Source organism: Channa argus, chromosome 7 (genome assembly GCF_033026475.1).
Source record: "Channa argus isolate prfri chromosome 7, Channa argus male v1.0, whole genome shotgun sequence".
NCBI lineage: Eukaryota > Metazoa > Chordata > Actinopteri > Anabantiformes > Channidae > Channa > Channa argus.
The window spans coordinates 22,183,769-22,202,540 of NC_090203.1; the positions used below are offsets into that span (position 1 = coordinate 22,183,769).

Genomic DNA, 18,772 nt, shown 5'->3' on the forward strand with positions numbered 1-18,772 from the left:
CCACTTCGGTGGAAGTGACAGTATTTGTGTTACAAATACAATATTTTGTGAAAGGAGGAATTTAGCCTACCCGTTCAAGTAAGCGAGGTCAATCAGATTAGTCTGACATCGGGCTATGTGTGTCTGAATACATTTGTGGGCTACTGGCACATTAACAAATGTGATACAGAATACTGGCACTTGAAGCGCCGCAGTATTTAATAAATCTCCTTAATTTGCATATGAAAAAGCTTTTTGATATGTTGTATTGTTTCGTAGATTTTGAATATGTTTCACATATTTAATGCAAATATCCGTAGCTGTGATTTACAGCCTGAAACTTCCGGTTTACGAGGCACAGTGAAGGAAGCGTTTCTCACCCAGTGAAAACTGAGCCATATGAGGTGAACCTGCTTTACTCGCGGTCACAGTAGATTCATTGTGATGGTCAGCTAACGGTAGCATGTTACTCTGTGATGGTATCAGCTAGTTTAGTGATTGGTTAAGTAAAGTAGTAACCGCAGTTGTATCAAGGTTGGGTAGCTAACTGGCTGTCTGAGCGGCCGGGGCTGGCGGAGGTGGGGATGAATTAATTTTTTTTCCATTATGTCGAATTTCCATTATTCTTAGCTAGCACTGCAAACCAGCACGGCTAGCTAATAGCGGCGAGAGAAGCGCGACTAATCGGTCTATTTGAATTACAATAAAAATGGAGCAGTGGCACGACGCCGCCTCTCAGCAGGTCAAGATGCTTACAAAACGCGTAAATGACCTTTTGTCCAAAGGCCTGGAGCTTCTGCGCTCCGAGCTCGGCGTGGATTTGGGACTGAAGCCTGAGCTTATTCCGCCATGGGTGATCCTCTTAGCGACGTGTACCGGGCTGGTCTTGATGCTCGTCTTGTGGGCCTCTGTCTATCGGGCTCTTTTCAAGAAACGGCCTGCTTCAAGTCACGTCGACGACGGCATCGATATAAAGCGAGGTGTCAGTAACGCTAAACCTATCAAACATGAGGAACCGAAGAAAAAGAAGAAGAGAGCAGAAAAGGTACGTAACGTTAATAATAGCCCACACCAATTTCTAGAAGGGCTAGCTGTCATGCTAAAGCCTCATTGACAGTCGTGGCTAGCTTGTATATGGTTACTCAGGCCATGTGACCTGGCGGTGCCACGTTAAAGCTTATGTGCCCTAATTTATTGACCGATTTTCAGTAACTGCTGGAAATTAGTATGGGCCCCCCCAGGGCATATATTTCACTGTAACAATGCAGGAATTGCGCATGATGTCAGTGATTCCCGTAAATCTAACACTTACAATGCGGGAAATCCACATACATTTACGAGCTGTTATGTTAAAGAATGACAACACATTTAGCAAACGTTCTCTTCCTCTTCTCAAGGCCGCTCGGCCGTCTGCTCTTACGGCGACTCTCGCTGTGTATAGATTCCGGTTTTAGTGATATTAACGTGAATCATGTAGCTTTAACGAAAACCCACATCTGCCAGAGTAACGTTAAGGTCAACGATTGTTAATTATTCAAGAGGCATCACTCTGCAACAGTCAAGAAAATCTGTGGGATGAGAGTTTCTGTAGTTGCAACCCGGAGTGAACGATTTTTCACTGCTGCTATTTACTGTATCAAATATGTTATGCTAGGTATACTGATCATCTTTGGCACAGACATGTATTTCAGGATGAATTTGTTCAGTCTGATCGATATTGTATGTCGTGAACATCAGTCAGGCTGCCATTGCAAATTGCCTCTGTTCTCAGCCTACAGATTTTAGTGTTACATATTTAGGAAAAGGGAGAGTAGGAAACTATCTGTGTAGAACAGGTACAAATGTGCAGGATGCTAATTCACACAAAATTGAGCTAGGTCCAGCTGAGGAACTGATTCAAATACTTGGAGCAGTTGTCTGCAGTAATGATAGCAGTGTAAATTACATAGAGAGTGGAAGGATGACCTAAATTGGGGAGTGATTAAATGCAATCTGAGGTAAAAAAATTGCAGAATTTTTTTGAATTTTGGAAAATGACTTCCCACATTTTATCTCCACATGTTATTTCTAGAAATCCCAGCCAAATGGCAGAGCTGTTGCTGAACCACAAGTAGAAGCTATAGAGTCTGAAGAGACATTGCCACATCATCCACCACCACAAGAAGCCAAGGCTGACAAGGCTGCAGAGGTACTATGCTGTGCCTGTTGTGGTGTAAGCTTTTTAAATGTCTGCATCTAACCTCTCTTGCTTGCAAGTCAGATTTTTATTATTGTTGGAATCCTCTTCATTTGAAAAGCTGTTGCAGAAATACCATGTTTCCTCATTGTCACTCTGCAATGATGCAACCAGACCAGCTTCCAGTGTTTGGTTACAGTCTTTTTAAGTTGCAGATGCAGCAAAATCCTAGATGCGTCCTGATGTAGAACAGCAAAAAGCACAGCCTTTAATCCCAAATCACAGAATAACATACTGTGACCTTAAAGGTGCTGGATCCAAAATATGTTATTAGGCTGAAGCCAAGATATGGAAATGGTGCTTATAAAAAGGACATGTAACAGATTTAGGGAGTGTTAAGGACAGTGGATGTAGTTTCACTTATAAATAGACATGGCTGGAGCATGCACATTTGATTGACTATCCATGGATCAGTCAGCATGGCTTCACTTGCCCAGTTGCTGTTCTGTAGTCACTCCCCTATTTGATTAAGCTTAGTTTTACAAATTCTTTTCTGATATACTGACCTTTTTTCCTACCTTATGCATGTTATCCCCCCATTCTCAGGTTAAGAAATCCAAGAAGAAGGCCAAAATGGCTTCAAAGGAGACCAAGACGGTGCCAACTGATGGCAAAGAACCAGAAGAAGGTGATATAAATTGCCTCCCATGTTATCTGTTTTTGGATATGATCCAAGTTATTTGAGGAGGTCTGTTTTTCTTTGATTTGTTTATGAACCCACTATTTTCAGTAACCAGGCCATTGCACTCCACAGGCAAAGGTCTGAATGGATTATGCTACAATTTGATTATAGCTTTGGTAACTTATTGTTGTGGAGTTTGATCATCCGTAGGCCTCTATTCAGCAAAACCCTTTGTTGTGTATTTGAACAGTTTCTGCATCTATTTTGCCATTCTATCTAATCCATAGCATATTTCTACACTAATCCTAGTGTAAACCATAACACTCACAATGTTACTTTTCAGGCACGTGGGAGACCAAGGTCAGCAATAAGGAGAAACGTGAGCAACGCAAGAAGGACAAAAGTTCCAGTGATGGCTCAGCCAGTCCTGGTGGAGGGGATACACCTGTGAGTGCTCCTCAAGAGCAGCCCAAGGCCACTTCAGCCCCTGGACCTGGCAACCAGAAAAAGAAAAAAGGTGGCTTGAATCATGCATATTTTAACGTTGTGATTTTTATCACTTGAGGGAAAAAAAAAAGATGTTACTTGGAAGAGTCACATGCCTTTTACATGTATACATGCACACAATGCACAAGACTATATTGGATAAACAACTAAATTGGACATCTAAGTTGAGCTTTTCCCGATTTAGCTTCTATATAGTCTGTTGTTGCATTTGGTTGGTCTCTTGTTGCCAGGCTGTAAATACAGCCTTTATGGGAATTCAAATTAAGTCTCCAGTGAATTTTCCTTGAAGTGCTATTGCTGAAGTGTGTGTGCTTTCTTTTAAAACAGACTCTGTTAGTACTTTGGTTGTAGCATATATTAACTATTTGTATCCTATGTTTTTCAGAATCTACAAAAGTGAAGGCTGAGAAGGTGGAAGCTCCTGTATCTCAAGGTAATGATCAGGAGAAAATGCCTTACGAAATATTCCCAAGCAATAATCTCTCAACTTTATGTAATATTGTGAGTTTGAGTATTTTTCTTTGTTTTAGTTAACAACAGTGAAGTGCCATCAGCAAAATCAGGTGTGAATGACATGATACTCAAGGTTCCTGCTCACAGTGTTGCTCCAAAGACAGACCCCTGGGCAGCCAGTAGAGAATCAGCATCACTGTGGAGGGCAGAGAGTGATGGTAAAATGCTTGACCTATACTACTTAACTGTTCAGTTTGTGACCCCTTACATGTGTTTGTGTATTATTTGATGTGTGTGGTATTTAATCACGCAGTTTAATACTGATTTTGGGATCCGTTTCAAACAGGAAAATAGGAAAATTTTTCTGAATAACCAGAGCACTTAAATTCACTGTGTTCACGGATGCAAATACTGTCAACAAGCTACTGACTACACAAAGTAGACAGTAGCTTGGCTCTGGTGATTCTGTAGTTGTGAGGGTATGTTGTATTTACCACATGCATTGAACTTGAACTCAATGCATGAACTTGCTTCTTTTGGTTCCAGTTTGGGTAGCACATGTACATAAATGTCATTAAACTTCACTTTAAAATATCTCTCTAATTCTAGCTTAAAAAAACCTCCCGGTGTTTTTCAGATAGAAGCAGAGGAATATTTTAACATAGGAAAGTCAGTGAAGTTTTAAAGCATTCGGGTACATTAACACCCTAAATTAAAGCCAGAGAGATCAAGCTTTAATGCGTTAAAGATGCATAAATAATAATGAAACTGAGGCCACAAGAAGTCCTCCTTGTTGGGTAGTAAAAAAAAACCAAAAAAAAAAACGAAAAACTGCTTCAGGATGATGCAGTGACAATCAAATTATAAAGATGGGTAAAGGGTTTGCCCACTGCACATATCACCTGGATAATCACACAACCCAAGACGTTGCCATTACCTGGCTAGAATGAACTCTGAGCACAGCTGGGAGTTGTTAGTCCTTTAATGGTGGTTCTATAAACTTGTTCCACAATCCAATAGGAGAGCAGCTTCTTACTAATTGGCGAGTCCACATGGGGCCTAGGTTATGAAACAAACAACTAGTCAGACTTTCTAAAGGCTCTCAATAAAGAAAATAATCTGCAGATTAATCTAGTAATGGAAAATGTTGTAATAGTCACCCTTGGCATTATATAGAAAGAACTAACTTCATACCTTTTGTTTGCATTCACCAGCTCTCACTTACATAAATCACATTTTCAGTAAAATGACCTTTTTAAATATGTTTGTTTTCAGAGTTTGGCAGGATATGGCTGTTGGTATTAAATACATTTTTTCGACAGTTTGAAAAAAGTATCAGTAATGTCACAATTTACAGTGTTTGCTCTTTATAACACGATACCAATGTACTGTTACTATAAAACACAGAATATAGGTGATACAAGGTTATATTGACACATGTCCCATACCAGTAGAGTAAATTGTAATGACACACCTCCTTCTCTCCTGGGCAGCAACAATACACTGCTGTACAAATGTGAAGTATGACATTTGTTAATTTATTTAATTATTAATGCTTAGACTTGCCCTTGGTGGACATAATAAATGTATATAGATAGCATACCGAATAGGAAATATTTTAATATGAGGCTGCAGAATTGCCCCATTTGAATATTGGCAAAGGTCTGTACATAGTGAAGAGCTATTTTTATTATCATAAAACTTTATCAATTCTTAATTGATCTTTTTTTTGTCAGTCTATGGGTAATTATGTAAATATGTGAACATGTGCCCATGTATGTTTCAGATTCATGGACTTTGATTGACAGGCCCACAGCTGAGTTAACTATGTCTTTCACTGGACTGGGAGTTGGTGCTGCTGGTAAGTACAAGCTACATTCACCTGACAAGTGACTCTTACCACTAGATGGTGTAATTTCTCCAAGGAAACACTTCCTGGCAGGTTGAGTCACTGTCTCGTCTTTTGTAGAGCCCCAGCCTGTTAGTGACCTGCCTTGGCTCAGTCAGCCCAGTGTGGGGGATGAGTGGTCTGGACTCAGTAAGAATAGTATATTGAACCTTACTCTGCATACTAGGTGATGGCAAACACTTGCAACTGGCCTTACTGTTTTTCAGATGGCGGTTCAGTTGACCCCAGTTCTGACTGGAACCCTCCTTCTGAAGTCTGGGGCAACTATGAAGAGCCCACTCCTGAGCCCCCTCCTTCTCAGGAACAGCCCCTCACTAAGCCTGCCAAGGCTAATCTGCTTATTGAAGCTGTTGTAAGTACACCCAGATTTAAAAAAAAACAAACTAAATTTAAAAAAAAAAAGCACCTGAGTATTTGACTCCTCTGGGCTCAGCTCCCTGGGCATCTGTTCCTTGACTGTGGCCCTGTACAGAGTGACTACATAGTCTGTTTTTTTTTTTTTTTTTTTTTTTTAATTACAACCCCTGCACGCCCATGATTTGGACACGGTTCATTAATAGTGTCAGATTTAACCACTTGTCTGGATTTTTGATTCATACAAACTATACTCTGGACATTTACTTTGTCTTCTCTTTGGTGTTCGCGTGCGCATGTGAGCACACGCTGATTTCTTTCTGAGTCACATTTTGTTTGTGTTGCTCAGGAGGAGGAGGAGGATGAAAAGGAGAAGGTGGAACCTGGTGCTGATGGAGCGGCCAAAACGAAAAAGAAGAAAAAGAAGAAGAAGAAAACATTGGAGGAAGGAGGAGCGCCTGGACAGGTAATTGGCAGTGAGAAAATCATACATGCACATACACACATTCCTGTCTAGTTTAGATTTTAGGTGTGCGGCATTTCTGCATTCATTGTGCAGTCGTAAATGTAAACTCGTTTTGTGTTTGTCCTGTGAAGGGTGACGAGCCAGGAAAGCAGCTAGCACCTGCAGCCTCTGTGAAGAAGCAGACAACTCTTCAGGAAAACACTGCTGCCCTCCAGCCTGTCAAAGCAGCTGCTGTCGAGGTTTGTGTGAGAGCTAATATCTCACACTGCAGTCAATCTTCTATAATTCTACAGAAGCTTTTCTTCTCTGTCCTAATAATCACTCTAGCTTAATTGCAGTTGAGCTTTGCCTGCGTAGTATTTTCTGGTAATTGCGGTCTGGGTTTTCCTATAGCTGAGAGTGGAGCGACCAATGAAGGAAAACATATCCCAGAAACCCTCTGTCACACAAGTGCCACAGAAACCAATTGATGGAGACCCAATGGCCAAGCAGAACAACCTTCCTGCTCCAACACAACAAAGTAAGCACATTATAGAGTTGATTGTATCACTTAACCATTTAGAGGAAATTAAATTAAGACTATAAAAATTAAGTAAATTCTTCAGAGCTGTTTAAGTGGTTCAAGTGTGTAAAAACTATTAAAAACACATCAGTTAAACATACTGCTCCTCTGGGTGACGTTTCCCTTTACTGCTGCACTGTCATCTGCACATGCATATCTGGAATTATGGCAATTTGCATTAGTTTATAAAATATTTATATCAACGTGTTTTCCAACGCAGTAACCTATCCTCCAGTAACTGGAGCAGTTTTTCAGGCTACTGTGTTTTAGGCTTTGGAAAACATTGAATGTTTGTTCAGTTCCAAAAGCTAATCCAAACTCCTGTCTGACAACTAACCAATCATGAGTAGAGAAGATTCAGTGTTGCCATGAGCATCTGTATTGTGATTAGAAAATGACCGAAGTTATACTTTGCTGTATTTGCAACAGACACCTGCTGTTAGCTAGTAGCTAGCTACAATTGCTAAAGCTAAACTCTCTAAAGGATTGCAGCACTGTGATGTGCAACAAATATTAAAAAAATAACTGATTGTGAAGTCACTGAAAAGCGTCTGGCAACTCCCAGATACATTTGAGTTGATAATCATCCACCAAAGGTTCCCTTTTTCATAGCCTGAAGATGATCAAGCTACAGTGTCAGATCTGTCAGTTTCCAATAATCTTGGCAGCTCCCAGCCATCTTTTTTTCAACCCCCTGCCACTATGTTACTATGATAAGTGCAATAATGCAGAAGATAATTTAGCAATAACTTAAATGTTTATAGTCATCCACCTGTGGAAAATGTGTCATCATTCTTAATCTTACTCTCGCTTATCGCTTTTGGTGAATAATGCCATGATGCCTATAAATGGCCATTGTTTCATCGTATTAGTATCTCTACTAAACAGTGTGTTGAGCAGTGAATCACAAGTTTTTTTTCTTTTTTTTTCTTTCCGCAGAAAAACCTGAGGAGAGCCAAGCGCCCAAACCAGCAAAGAAAAAGAAGGCGAGGAGAGAAACATGAGATTGAGTCCACTTTGCAGACCACTGTATGCAAAAGACTTAATATTCTGTTTATGCAACACCTTTTTGTGACAAGAACTTTGAACAAAGGTCATCATGGTGGACATACCCCAAACCCAGTCTGGGAAATGAAAATAACTTTTTATACAATCGAGTGTCAGTCGGTGGCTCATTTGAAAACTGAACCTAGATGCGGTGCAATCCAATGTAATGTGGTGTTAATGATTTTTAAATATGCATTTGATACATTTGATTCTGTCTAATTCCACTGAATCAAGAAACTGTTTCAAGGAGACGCATCGTAGTAATTAGAATTGTAGAAATTGCCGATCCTGTTTAGAAAATTAATGTTGTGATGGCTAACAACTGGAGTTTACTGTGTTAGAGAGTGAAACCTGTCACTTGCATCAGGTCAACAAGCCTGGGCCACATTGTTGAACTAGATTTGCATACTACTTTTGTTTGGGGGGGGGGGCTCTGACATTTGCAAACCATGTGGGTATAGTGAGTACAAGAGACAGATCAAAAGTTTATTTCAATGGGTTCGGCTCAATGGGCTGTACTACATTTGTGACCTAAATGAAGCAGGGGCAGAAAAAGGAATCATTTCTGCTCTGTATTTTTGAATTATGTGTAACTACAACATGTCATTGGCTCAGTCAATCTGGTTTGTCCTGTGTCTGACGTACTGCAGTCTGTTGAGACTACTGTTGCTGTGTTTACTGTGGTCGCTTTGTGGCCAGATCTGTGTGGGACCTTCAGATCGTAGATGTACCCTCGCAGTGTCATTGACCCGTTCACAAATTTTTCTCTGTTAATTCGGAAAGTCTAACGAACTTTTTGTAAACGTTTTTAATAAAGGAAAAACCTAAGCCATGTGTAAAAAGTAAATAAAGGGCAGTTTTCTTTTTCTATATTTAGGCTTCTTACAATTTGTAGGTCAGCTTCTCACTACTAAGAAACTAAATCATGGAATGAAATCATTAGTACAGCTGTCATGTTGAGCTGTACGCATGCAGGTTAAACGTAAAACGAAACATCGAGGCTGGTGAGCAGGAAATCTAAATGACTTGTAATTTCCAGATTACCACGTTTACTTTTAAACCACTCTTACTTTCTGGAAATGACTGGTTACATCATCTGATGTGATCCATGCGTAGGTATTTATCATCAGCAGGAGTACTAATGCGTCTTTATCCAGCTGTCAAGTTGCCACAGTTGAACCAGACCGGAAGCGGGAGGCTTTTTGCATCAAAGTAATAGCATAGTGTCAATCATTTGGCATTTCGATGTGTACAAGGGGTTCAGACTGTAAACTGCTGTTTTCTGTCAGAACTGGTGATCATATAACATTCACTAACCAAAACACACAATATCCATCTGTGCCTGTAAAAGAGCTGAAAAATGAGGCTGTATCAGTGCCTGAGTTGTTGCCTGATGGATTTTAATATGTTCATGAAATACAATGAAATAAAATATGAAATAAATGTAATACAGTCTGTAATCTTTTTCTATGTTTTCACCTTTCAACATTTGTTTTAGGGCAAACTGCACCTATGTCTTCACCATTATTTCCTTTCAATTTACCCTGATTACTGACTATTATTTAGTGGGTTTTGAGAAATAGTAAATAGTTTGTGACCAATTCTTGACATTTAGTTGTACAATTAATATGGTTAATTAGCTGTATTTTATAATTGGAGGAAATCAATCCAAACATTGGCAACTCAAAAAACAAAACAAAACAAAAAAAAACAACTAAAAAGGTAAACTAAAAGTAGTTGGTCGGGGGGTTTATTTTGAAACCGGAAGCTGTATTTTCCGTACGCTAGCTTGATGTTGACCGCTCCGTGATGTTAAGCTGCTCACGGTGATAAAGTCAGGGACAGGTCAGAGGCAGACTGGACCTGTTCAGACCGTTGACCGGGACAGTGCGGCCTCGTTCTCACCAAGAGCACTTTCTGGAGGCTAGCGGACTCGCGACAAAGCGAGAAGAGAAAATGATGCTCTCCCCATGGGACCACTGGTACTCCACAAGCTGCTGTCTGTGTTGCCATGTCCGCACAGGAACCATCATCCTGGGGGTCTGGTACATGGTGAGCCCTGTCTGTCTGTCTCTCACTGCATCCATGTATAAAATCCAGAAACACGATCTCCAGGGAAAGCACGAGCTTATCTGAGGTTGCGTGGTTGATTCAGGATTGTATGATTCTGCTAGGGTTTACTTTTTGTACTTTCTGAAATACGTCCTAGTTTGTTATAGCCAAAGTTACAAAGTAGAGTGCACCTCCTCATTATTATTTTTTTTTTAATTTTCTAAATAATTCTTAATCTAGTGTGAAAATAGTTATTTATTTTATTTTTGTGCTATTTATTTTTATTGTAGGACTTGAATGAGCTGCCTGTCCAGTTGCTTGTTAAACTGAATGTACAGGAGCGGGTTAACTAAACCAAACACCCCCATGTGGAAAAATCCACTCTTGATGAATTAATTAGCAACAGGCCTCTTCAGGTAGCAGGGTTTGCGCTTATTAAGCCCAGAAAGTTCCTTCGCCTTCCTTCATTACCTTCACCTGATCAGTGGGGATGTATGAGTCATCTGCATAATGAGCTGCGCCAGCCGCACCAAAACAAAGCTTATGTGTATGTGCCAGGGACCATAGGGAATTATGTCATTTAATATAGCCAAATGCTATGTAGGTTAAAGTTGATTTAATAAACTTTGAGCTTTCTAGAATGGTGCGTTATATAAAGGAGATTTATATGCTTTTTCTCTTTAGTTTTAGTTGTTTGTCTTATGAATTGTCAGGAGAGCTTCACATAAATTTTGCATTTGTCCTTTCCTATTCTCTTCTTCCACTGTCCCTGTTTGCCCCTGTCTGTCTGCCCATATTGTTTACTTTACCTGTCCATATGTCCTCCGTCCCTAAGCTCATCAATGCCGTGGTGTTACTCATCCTGCTCACAGCACTCAGTGATCCTGAGCAGTACCACCTGACCAGCGCTGAGTTGGCTAATGACCTGGACGTCATGGATGATGCCAGTAAGTAGCCCAGCAGGCCAGATCCTCACATGTAGACAGGCTCATTAATAAAATAAAAACATTTAATCAGCTTGGTTACACTGGCTTCTGCATCGCTTCAAGTTTACCTGAAGGTTAATGTTTTAAAATGAACTATGAGAGATGACTTAATCTGTGACGAGCCCAATAGAGCTCTCACCTGACTAATAGAATGATTTATTGTGTTAGTAGAGGGACCTCACACATTTGTCTAGACACTGCTCAAACACCCCAAGCCATAGGCCTGCAAGCCTAATGTCCATCTGTGCAGAGCATTTTGAAAAGTCTTCTTAACAGAACACTGGAACAGTCCAGAGGGAAGAACTGTTTTGTCCCAGTCGCAGGGTGTAAGGGCGTCTTTTGATCCATTACTGCAGGCCGGGGCAGCTGCTGCCAAGCCTGCATTAGTACCACAGCCTTAATACCTTCAGCTCATAGTAAGAAGAGCAGTTTAATGTTGTTCTGCTGTCACCTACATTGTTTCCTATTACAACAAATAATAAAGGCAAAGACAATTACCTACAATGCCCTGCCCTTCAGAACACCTCTAGACAGCATCGTCACAAAAACTGAAAAGCCCCACCAGATTATGTCATCCGGAGGAGTTTTCTTTAGCTAGAAATAGATAGATGTTTTAACATTGGACAAGCAGAATGAATCGGCCACTATTTTGAAGCATTCTACAGTCTAGTCTATTAAATCCCAGAGTTTGTCACTTTGGTGATGTTGTGATAAAGTATCAGTTCAGTCAGCTGCCGCATTCTGTCACTAATTGATTTCTGGTCTCGTGTATCCTCGATCTTCACTTCTCAGAGCAGAGATCACAGCTCTGGGACAGCTTTCTGTACTGATGACTGAAGTTATCTCTGATCATGTGAGGGACACATGCCCAGCAGGCGATGCAGTGTCGCTACCCCTGATGGTGATAAATATGTTGAGTCTCATGCAACAAGTCATATTAAGAAAGCTTTTCTTAACAGTTTGCATTTTGGGAAATAGCTCAAGGTACAGTAGATGTGAAGTTTTGCATTTAGTAGTGTGAAGTCCAGAAGTGGCAGTGAGGGGAAGGAGGGCTTCACTACCACAGAACTTATTGTTCCATAATGCCATGTAATAAGAGGCCAGGATCACTGATATCATTTCTGTACTTTTAAATTGATAAAAGCATGTGTTCTCTGTTTATCTGTCTCCATTTTTGCTTCCTGTATTTCTAACTCTTCTCTGTATCCTCCCTCTCCCCTCGGAAACATGCTGCTAATGTAGACAACACAGCCAAAAACAGAAACACTTTGGTACCAGCTTCACCGGGCTTAATAGATTCAGTCTAAACAGCCCTGCGGTGATGCATGTTGATTCAGCTCCATGCTCCTATTGGAAGATGTAATTTGTAATTCATTCTTGAAGTATGTTACATTCTACTGAAAGGTGTTTCTATTTTTGCCCAATACAATAAGCTCAGGCTAAATCAGACCTTCACTAAAAATGTATTACTATCACCCTCATGAAGAAGGATTTACTGCAGAACTGATGTATTAGCCCACGTTGTTTTTAGCTTTTTTTTATATTTTTATTTTGTCAGACCTGGAAAAATTGACTTACAGTGAAGTAACAATGCTTATCCTGGTACTTCAACTCGTGGAACCCTTTTGGTTCTGGTCTGCTCAGTTAATATGAGGTAACGGTGGCATGAAGTGAATCACAGTGCAGAGGTTAAATCCTTGTCTGTCTGACAGATGCAACAAGCCATTTCTGTCGGTTGACCCCAAACGAGCTGAGCTTGATGATGTTAACATTTTTGGAAATTTTTGGGATGGAATTAAATGTGCCTGTAAACTAAAGGTACCTCCCACTGACTAAAATAAACGTTCCTTTCCTTGTTGTTCCAGATATGTGTATTGCCTCAGCAATCTCTGTATTGATGATTCTTATATGTGGGATGGCAACATACGGGGCATACAAGGTAAAAATGCAGGAAAAGAAATAAGAGTACATACATTTTACATACAGTTTACACATGTACACTACGTTTATTTTTGGACACAACAAATACCTAGTACAAAAAGCACACTGTAATCTCTTTGTGACCCAGTTTGAGGTTTGATTCATGAGCTCACCTTGATTCTCTGAGATGAATATAACAGTCTGTCCTAAATGCATCAAATAAATATGTCCTATTTGACCTTTTTCAGCTGCGTGCTGCATGGATCGTCCCCTTTTTCTGCTACCAAATATTTGACTTTGCTCTCAACACCCTGGTTGCTATCAGTATTGTGGTTTACCCAAATACAATCCAGGACTACCTGCAGCAACTGGTGAGTCAGTCACAAACTCAGATGTTGGTCTGCACTGTCTGATGACCGATGCTCTTATGACTTCTAATGAACTCTGTGCTGCTTTCTGACTTTTGCTTTTCTGACTCTGTGCAGCCGGATAACTTCCCCTACAAAGAGGAGGTTGCTTCTCTCAGTAATGTGTGCTTGGTCTTCATCGTACTGCTCTTCATTAGTTGTATTCTTGGCTTCAAGGTAATGCTTTTATCCTCTTTCTGTCTTAAACAAGCAATGTCAGGACTATGAAACTAAAGCAGCAAATAAAAGTCATTCATTTTATTATTTTAGTTTACTATGGTTTCCCTACTGTGACATGTCAGAAAGTCTTAAATGAAAAAGCATTTTCAGTTCATTGAGAGAATGAGGGGATTGTCAAATGTGTAGTCGATAATACTGGAAAAATATTTACTTACAGTAATAAAATACTCGCCAATCACCTGCAATTTTCTATGCAACATGTTTTATGGTTTGTCAAGCCCCAAGTTGCATCAGATTGAAACATTTTATTAACATCAACATGTCAAATTTTTTTATTTATCTATCTCAAGATCCACTAAATGGGTTTGATGGTGACATATTGACATATTAATGAAATGTGATAATAGTAATAGAAAGTAAAAAGAGGCACCTGAGAAATAAGTTTGCAATATGTAAGTGTTTCTCTATCACTCAATTATGCCATAACTGTTCCTCTGGTGTGACAATGTCTAAACAACTATTGGATCGCTCTAACATCTAACATCACATTGAGTCATTTAGCAGATACATTCATCCAAAGCAACCCACAAATGAGTAACAAACACATGGGGTTCGGTGTCTTAACTAAGGACACTTAAGGACATTTACCCAGGTAGAACTGGGAATAGAAACACGGACCTTTTACTTCATACACAACTGATCTACAAACTAAACTTCAGCACCACCACCTAATTGAATTTCTCTGATGGGTTAGACTATCATATCATCATAGACTTTGTAAGGCATAAGTGTGATTTCAGATTGGAAACAGAATCTGCGTTTAGCTCAGCAGCGGTGTCGTTTCTGACTATTGGAATAATTTCCAATAAAACAAAATCAACTCTGTTATTTCACTCTGTCATCAGCAGGACTAGGAGGTAGGCAGAATGAAGGGATGTGGTTGAAAATGCATCTCTACAGATTCCTGAGGAGACAGTTTAAATCATTGAGCTATCAGAACTTTAAAGCAGCTCCTTAATTGGGTTATTATAAAGGTTAGAGAGCTCTGTCTGGTTTTCCTGTGTGCTGGTTGATGGATGTAGCAGATGGTGTTGTGTTTGGGCTGGGAGATCCAGTAGCAAGCTGCCTGCAGAGAGCTAGATAATTCCTGGATAACAGGGAACAGGATTTAGATTTTTGCTGCTCTTCAGTGAACTCTGATAGAAGCTGAAAAAAGAGCCCTAATTCAAGAGAACGGAATTTTAAAGTTAAATGCATATGAGAAAAGGTTTGTTGCCATAGAGTTTTTGCATTTGCAGCTTGTAATGAGTGTTGTTTTTCTCTTTCTACCTAATAACAGGCTTATCTTATAGCATGTGTGTGGAACTGCCACAGATATGTAAGCGGCCGGGGCACTTCTGAAATTCTGCTCTATGTAACAACCAACGATACCACGGTGAGTCACTGCTTCTGATCGTTACTGTACCATAAGACCCATGAATCATGTGCTGTGTGCAGCTGGGTAAAAAAATACTATCAAATTAAAATGCAAATCATATTGACATATTATTGTGATAATTGTAATAGAGAGTAAAAAGAGGCACCTGAGAATTAAGTTTGCATTATTTCTATTTATTAGTGTTTCTCTCTCACTCTCTGTCTCACACACACACACACACACACACACACACACACACACACACACACACACAGTTACCAAATTCACAGTTTTTTTAAAATATATTTTATGTCTGCATTGGCATCTGGAGATCTTACATTAACTGATATTTCTAGCTGTTTCTACTCATGCAAAAACTGGAAGGGAAATGGATTTCCTCATTCAATCCAGACCACAAGTCACGTTCATATTGTCTGCGTGGGTTTTCTCTGCTCAGGCCAACTTTTAAGTTTCTTGTGTGGACTGACGGAAGGAAATATAGAGTTATGCTGTCAGACCAGGTAGTTTTATGCAGGCTACAGTAGCAAGGATGGATGAACAGACTTGGATGGAAACACGAGGCTCCATGCTGGCAAAACCATTATGAGAGCGACTGCAGTACAGTTAGTAGTACAGTAACTGAGCTCTGACTGGATGTTAGTGTCCTGTTGCCAAGGTCTGTTCCTATGCCTGGTACTGCTCTGCTGCCCACACACTATACTATCAAAGGCTTAGAGTTAAAAAGCCACCAGATGACACCAAATGCCATTTAGTTCTGAGAAAAAGAAGGTTTTCAGCGTGAGTGCTTGCTCCATTGGGACTGATATTTTACCCCTTCACAGGGGTTTTTGAGAGTCCTCAGAGTTTAACATTCCACCGTCTGAAACCATTTACAGCACTCGACAGCTTTATACACTGCGTGACTTTATGTGATTTTATAGAAACAGAGACATCCATAGGCTCCAGATGAGAAAAACACTTGAACTGTAGGGGGAAACAAGAGGCCACTCTCAAGCTCACTGGCATCATTAGGAAAATGAGAAATGAATATGCTTTTTCAATAACAGCGAGATGTATTCAGTTAGTTTAATGAGTTCCTCACAGACCACAGGCAGGTTTGTCCTTTGCTTTTGAAAATAATGCTATGTTAATGTAGATAGGTTTTGGAAAGGGGGGTAAAAAGAATCCACCAGAAATCATCTTTTACAACTGAACATATGGAGAAATTCAAAGCTGGACTTACATCTCCTACCTGTGCAGACAAAAGCTTTCGTGAGCAGACTTGTAGCCAGCTGCTCTGATATTTCTGGCTTTCAAAAGTCAATTTCTAGCCAATATTAGAACAACAAATTCTTGTGTGTGGCCACAACACATCTGCTCCTATTTTCAGCTTCCCCACTCTGAAGCCAAGAAAAGCAAATGACAAGAGTTGTACAGTAGTTTCTTCAGTAATTTCAATAGCTGTTAATCAATTCGATTAGACTTTTCTGCTCAACAGTCTGCGTTTTATCGTTCACATTTTGTGGTTTATGTCGGTTACAGCATGAGTCTGTATTTATGTCAGTGTCAGTGTCAACAAAGTCAGAGTGGATGTTGAGTTGATATTTGAAGAAAGGCTCATAAATATGTGTGAACAGGTTTATCGCAGTAAACCTGAGTAAAATGGGATAAAATGAGAGATCTGTCATTGTTCTAAGAATTAAAGACAAATTTACTGCTGCTCTTTTTAGCCACAATGAAAACCTGAAAACAGCTTTCAGAAGAGCTGGGTTAAAACTCCCAATCTCAATAATAATACAAATTAGTTTCCTAAAAGCTTTGTGTATAGTATCATCATAGGCCATCTGACCCTTTCTGCAGCACAGCTAAAACTGACAGACATTTAAAGTTTTCAGTCAAATGTCATTGCTTGAATTCGTGTCCGTATCTAGTTGAACCCTAACAACAACTTTTCTTTAAACTTCATTATTAGGATTTTTTTGTTTCTCCAACTTCAGACTAAGATTTCCAGTGTTGGAAAGTATCAAGAACTATTACGTAAATAAAAGTAGCAAAAATGTTCCGTTACAGGTTCTGTATTTAATGTAAAATGGCAGTTTTAAAAGGATGAAGGTAATAAAAGTATTAACGTCAAATTGAACAAATAAATAATCTTATGCAAAATTGTCCTATTTAAAATGTATATTGATACTAGTGCACTAAAAGCTGCATTTTAATGTTGTTAAGACATTTTACTGTTGGGTAATCCATGCAAATATTTTATTAAATATTTTTTAATTGCAATATTTCCCTCTGAGATTTGTCATACTGATCATACTGTGCTTCCTGTCCACCAGTTTTATTTTATGTGTGTACAAATCAAGACATTTGTACTATTCTTCTTTTTAGAATTGCACAAAATCTATAAAGGTAGCACAAAAGTATAAAATTGCATTATGATTTTGGTACTATTGATTGAGTCATACCTTCTCAAATTTATAACTTCAGGTTGAATTCTTTTCTCTTATGCCCAGGTGTTGCTGCCTCCATATGATGACAATGTCAGTGTCCCACTTAAGCAGGCACCTCCATCCCACACAACTCCTACAGCATGACAACGTTCCCAGGATCCCGCTGGACCCTGCTGTTGGTACAAAAAACCAAACTAAAAAAACGAGCCAACTTTTTGCACCAAATTGCCTCTACAGTACAATCATGAGTATACTGTAGCTACACACACATTACAGTACACACACACGGGCACATGCAGACAATTCTACCAACAACATGACCTGTCATAACTTTTTGTTATTTATTGGTAAACTCATTCACTAACTCTTCCAATTATTCTTTCCGTCTTTGTTAGTGTAATAAAAGAAACAATGTGCATTTCTGATGCATTTAAATGTGGGTGAAGCAGAAAATGAAAGCTCTACAAACTTTATAGATAATAGAAAGAATATATTTTTGTTATTTATGGTATTTATTTATTGATTTTGTTGTTTATTCTCTGGGTGTATTTGTTATAATACTTTGTGAGTCCTATAGTGCACAGATGGGAAATTGAGCATCTTGTTGCCCACGGTACGAGTTAAGAGTCACATGTTTCCAGTGTTCTTGTCTCCGTGTATGATTAGGATTGAATTACCTCGTAATTCTAACGCTCTCTCTGATGGGATGCACCTTTTTAGCCATTAGTGAAGTGTCACCTTGACTGGAGATTTTCCCAATGAAATGCACATGACTGTTTGCTGACATGATCAAAGAGTAACCTAGTACGTATTTAACATATCGCAGTCTTTTAATTCAACTGCAGACATAGTGGATTGGGCTGCTTGACCAACACATCTTTGAAATGTAACTGTGTGTTTCTATTGTCTGATGAAAAACCTCTTGGGTTGTTATTTAATGATTTTGATAGGACAATAGTAGCAGTAGTAGTCTTTGCAAGGACACAGAAGAGAAACCTTAGGACTGTTGCTGTATGAAAAAATAAAGATGTGACGTGTGATTGTGTATTAAAGTCTGATTTCACCGACAAACGTTTGTGTTGAATTTTGAAAGTGACACTTGTATATGAACACAATAGTGAGTTTGTGTTTCAGGGTTTCATTTCAAGTAAATTACAGCAACTAGTATGCTTCACATTGTCATGAACAAATTACAATACGTAGAAGGAACATATTATGGCTCCTT

General features: G+C 39.4%; 2 protein-coding genes across 5 annotated transcripts; both read left to right on the top strand.

Moving 5' to 3' along the window:
- Nucleotides 1-360: 360 nt before the first annotated feature.
- Nucleotides 361-8,229, top strand: LOC137129741 (protein LYRIC-like). Of its 3 annotated transcripts, XM_067508942.1 has the most exons (13): nucleotides 364-1,024; nucleotides 2,051-2,167; nucleotides 2,762-2,843; nucleotides 3,181-3,354; nucleotides 3,730-3,777; nucleotides 3,875-4,015; nucleotides 5,584-5,658; nucleotides 5,767-5,835; nucleotides 5,913-6,058; nucleotides 6,410-6,526; nucleotides 6,658-6,765; nucleotides 6,920-7,046; nucleotides 8,028-8,229. In XM_067508942.1, exons 1-13 carry the CDS (start codon nucleotides 689-691, stop codon nucleotides 8,090-8,092), a joined length of 1,605 nt encoding a protein of 534 aa, XP_067365043.1. In that variant the 5' UTR covers nucleotides 364-688; the 3' UTR covers nucleotides 8,093-8,229. The 3 variants fall into 3 exon arrangements, with proteins under 3 accessions (XP_067365045.1, XP_067365043.1, XP_067365044.1); XM_067508944.1 differs by lacking the exon at nucleotides 2,051-2,167 and having other exon boundaries at nucleotides 361-1,024; XM_067508943.1 differs by lacking the exon at nucleotides 5,767-5,835.
- A 1,696-nt stretch (nucleotides 8,230-9,925) lies between these two features.
- LOC137130496 (lysosomal-associated transmembrane protein 4B-like) lies at nucleotides 9,926-18,609 on the top strand. 2 transcript variants are annotated; one of them, XM_067510728.1, is made up of 7 exons: nucleotides 9,926-10,187; nucleotides 11,023-11,134; nucleotides 13,039-13,112; nucleotides 13,342-13,464; nucleotides 13,579-13,677; nucleotides 15,020-15,115; nucleotides 17,611-18,609. In XM_067510728.1, the coding sequence occupies exons 1-7, from the start codon at nucleotides 10,092-10,094 to the stop codon at nucleotides 17,689-17,691; spliced, it is 681 nt and encodes a 226-aa protein (XP_067366829.1). In that variant the 5' UTR covers nucleotides 9,926-10,091; the 3' UTR covers nucleotides 17,692-18,609. The 2 variants fall into 2 exon arrangements, with proteins under 2 accessions (XP_067366829.1, XP_067366830.1); XM_067510729.1 differs by lacking the exon at nucleotides 11,023-11,134.
- The last annotated feature ends 163 nt before the right edge of the window (nucleotides 18,610-18,772 follow it).

Coding starts and splice junctions, on each gene's coding strand:
- LOC137129741 (XM_067508942.1), top strand. CDS start 689: ATGGAGCAGTGGCACGACGCCGCCTCTCAGCAGGTCAAGATGCTTACA. Junction 1,025..2,050: donor AGAAGAAGAGAGCAGAAAAG/GTACGTAACGTT, acceptor TGTTATTTCTAG/AAATCCCAGCCAAATGGCAG. Junction 4,016..5,583: donor GTGGAGGGCAGAGAGTGATG/GTAAAATGCTTG, acceptor TGTATGTTTCAG/ATTCATGGACTTTGATTGAC.
- LOC137130496 (XM_067510728.1), top strand. CDS start 10,092: ATGATGCTCTCCCCATGGGACCACTGGTACTCCACAAGCTGCTGTCTG. Junction 10,188..11,022: donor TCCTGGGGGTCTGGTACATG/GTGAGCCCTGTC, acceptor TCCGTCCCTAAG/CTCATCAATGCCGTGGTGTT. Junction 13,465..13,578: donor AGGACTACCTGCAGCAACTG/GTGAGTCAGTCA, acceptor GACTCTGTGCAG/CCGGATAACTTCCCCTACAA.